The sequence below is a fragment of the Plasmodium reichenowi genome, chromosome 10 (genome assembly GCF_001601855.1).
Source record: "Plasmodium reichenowi strain SY57 chromosome 10, whole genome shotgun sequence".
NCBI classification, from domain to species: Eukaryota; Apicomplexa; class Aconoidasida; order Haemosporida; family Plasmodiidae; genus Plasmodium; species Plasmodium reichenowi.
The window spans coordinates 303,077-306,525 of NC_033655.1; the positions used below are offsets into that span (position 1 = coordinate 303,077).

Genomic DNA, 3,449 nt, shown 5'->3' on the forward strand with positions numbered 1-3,449 from the left:
ATATAATTTTTTCCCTACATATAATATAATAAATAAACTACATAATTATTCATATATTATATAAATAAATAAAATAAATAAATATATATATATATATATAATAATCTTTTTTTTTTTTTTTTTTTTTTTGACTTTTCTTTCTTTTTATAAAGAAATATTCTCAAAACAATTAAAAAAAGAAAAATAATAAATTCATATATATATTTATTTTTTTAAAAGATGTCGTATAAACATAAATGTTTAATTATAAAATAAAATTAATAATATATATATCTACATAAATTATAAAAAATAATATATCTTTTATAAAAATATATTTGATAAATACATATAATAATATTTAAAAATAAAAGATAATTTATACTTTAATATTAATGTAGAAAATGAAACTTTTTTTTTTTCCCCTTTTATTTTTTTATTTTTTTATTTTTTATTTTTTATTTTTTTATTTTTTATTTTTTATTTTTTTTTTTTAGTGTTTCCTTTATTTTATTATCTACATATTAAAATATTAATTTTATTTATATATAAAAAAATACCTATAAAACAAATATTTTATTATATTTATTTTTGTTCATAGATTTTATGATGGGATATAATATATAGTGTATATAATTATTTTATTTAATATTATTTTTTTTTTAAGTATAATTTGTATATAGATATTTAGCTTTAATTTATATATGTACATTAAAATTATATAAAATTGTAAGTTGCTTATTATTATACATAATAAAATATAATAAGTAATAATATATATATATATATATATATATATATATATTATTATATATATCTCTATGTATATTTTTAATATTTATATTTTTTTTATTTTACTATTTTTTTCCAATAACTTATAACAACATTATGTATATATATATATATATGTATATATTAATATTACTTAAAAATTTTCATTTATTTTTAACATAGAATCGTTATATTTTTTAATATTTGAAAGAAAAATATTTTAAAATCTTTTTTTCTTCATTTATGCTCCTGTAAATATATTTATACTACCTTTTCTAATATAAAAATATCATACTATGGCTCATGATATTAAAATATAAATAAGTACATATATTACATATATTTCAATTTCCTTTTATTTTTAATATGTAATTGAATTAAAATGGGTATTTAGTTTTATTTTATAAATATCTTATATTTACATTATATATATAATGTTATGTTTTAATATATTAAATAAATAGACTAGTTCTATTATACATATTTTTAATAACACATTTATGTATTTATTATTTTATAAGCAGTTTAAGAAAAAAAAAAAAAAAAAAAAAAAAAAAAAAAACCTTTTCAAATACAGAACAAAATAGTAATAAGAAAATAAAATAATATTGTTTTGAAAGGTATAAATTAATAACCTAATTTTTATTGAATGAACAGTAGATTTGTATATAATTATATAGGCATATTATTTATTAATTCATTACCTAACATATTATTTCATAATAATAGTGTACCTTTCAAAATAAATATATATATTTATAAATTGTCATTGCGTTACTTTTTAATTTTATTATCTCATAAAAAAAATTTTTTTTTTTTTTTTTTTTTACCAAATATTTGGCTAGCTGTTCATAATTTTATATATATACATATATATATATATATATATATATATATATATATACATGTTTTGTATGATAAATATGTTTAAAAAAGAAATCAAATTTAAAAGAGTGAAATTTTAGTCACACAGTTTTATCTTTAAGAAAAAAAAATGATAATAAATATATATATAAATATATAAACATATAAACATATAAACATATACATATATATATATATATATATATATATATATTTATTTATTTATTTATTTATTTATTTATATATGTGCATATTTTATAATATTTTATTTTTTAACCGTCTATATGTTGAGAGATTTTTTTTTCCAAATCATTTGCTGGTTGTGTTGCGTCTAAATTAATAAGTAAATTTTTATTTTTATAATAACTTATTAAAGGTGATGTTTCACTTTTAAAAACCGTTAGTCTTTTTTTTAAAACATCTTCATTATCATCTTCTCTTTGTATTAATGGTTCGTTTGTTACATCATCTCTAAATGGAACTTTTGGAGGATTAAAGATTTTATGATAAATTCTTCCGGAAGGTTTATGAATTAATCTACCACTAATTCTATTAACTAAAACTTCATCAGGTACATTAAAATAAAACACACCGTCTAATTTTGTTTGATTTTTTTGTAGTAGCTTATTTAAATCTTCAGCTTGTTTTACATTTCTTGGATATCCATCAAGAATAAATCCTTTTTTACATTGAGGTGTTTTTAATTTCTCATCTACTAGTGATAACACCATTTGATCATCAACTAATTTCCCTTCATTTATGATGTTCTTAATCTTAAGTCCAAGTTCCGTTTTTTTCTCAGCTGCTTCTCTTAACAAATCACCTGTTGATAAATGACAGTAACAATGAGACTTCTTAAGGTTCAGGGATTGTGTTCCCTAGGTAAAAAAATTAATAATAAAATAAATAAATAAATAAATACATAATATATTGAATACGAGGGGACGATGTATATACAACGACATATTTAATAAAAACACACGAATGTACATATATATATATATATATTTATATTTATTTATTTATTTGTTTGTTCATTTATTCAATAATATACACATATGGGTTATATATTTAGCACTCGTTGGAACATAACCCTTATTCATATATAAATACATACATACATACATATATATATATATATATATATATATATATATATATATTTCATTTTTTCTTATACTTTTCCAGATCCTGGGGCACCTAAAAAAATATATCTACCATCTGGTTTACTCAAACATGCATACCTCCTCTTTAATTCATTCAACAAATCAATTGTTGAAAAATTTTCTAAATTTTCATTCATTCTAAACAAATAAGCTATTATTAATAATACAATAAAGCATTTAATCATGAACTATATAAGAATTTATATAAACACAAGGATTCTTAGAATACCGATACCTTGTTTCATATATAAATATTAATATTATATATATATATATATATATATATATATATATATATATAATGATATGTTTCTTAATATACTTTACATATAAATATATTAAAAATTTATATATGTATTTATATAATATCTTATATATAAGGAATGAAGGGTATTATATAATATATATATTATATATATACATATATATAAATATAAATAAATAAATATATATATATATTATTTTCTCAAAAATAAAAAAAACAAAAAAAGCTTACAAATTATATTTAAAAAAAAAAATTATATATATATATATATATATATATATATATATATATATATATATATATATTCAATAAATGACACAATAATAGGTTATTTCCAATTTTTTTTTTTTTTTTTTTTTTTTTTTTTTTTTTTTTTCCCCCCCTTTTCTTATTTTATATGTAAA

At 15.5% G+C, this 3,449-nt stretch overlaps 1 protein-coding gene across 1 annotated transcript; it reads right to left on the minus strand.

The window, feature by feature from the left end:
* Positions 1–1,886: 1,886 nt before the first annotated feature.
* Positions 1,887–2,917, minus strand: PRSY57_1008300 (adenylate kinase, putative; the record flags this gene model as incomplete). The annotated part of the gene is made up of 2 exons (XM_012907672.2): positions 1,887–2,492; positions 2,795–2,917. The coding sequence occupies 2 exons, from the start codon at positions 2,915–2,917 to the stop codon at positions 1,887–1,889; spliced, it is 729 nt and encodes a 242-aa protein (XP_012763126.1).
* Positions 2,918–3,449: the final 532 nt, after the last annotated feature.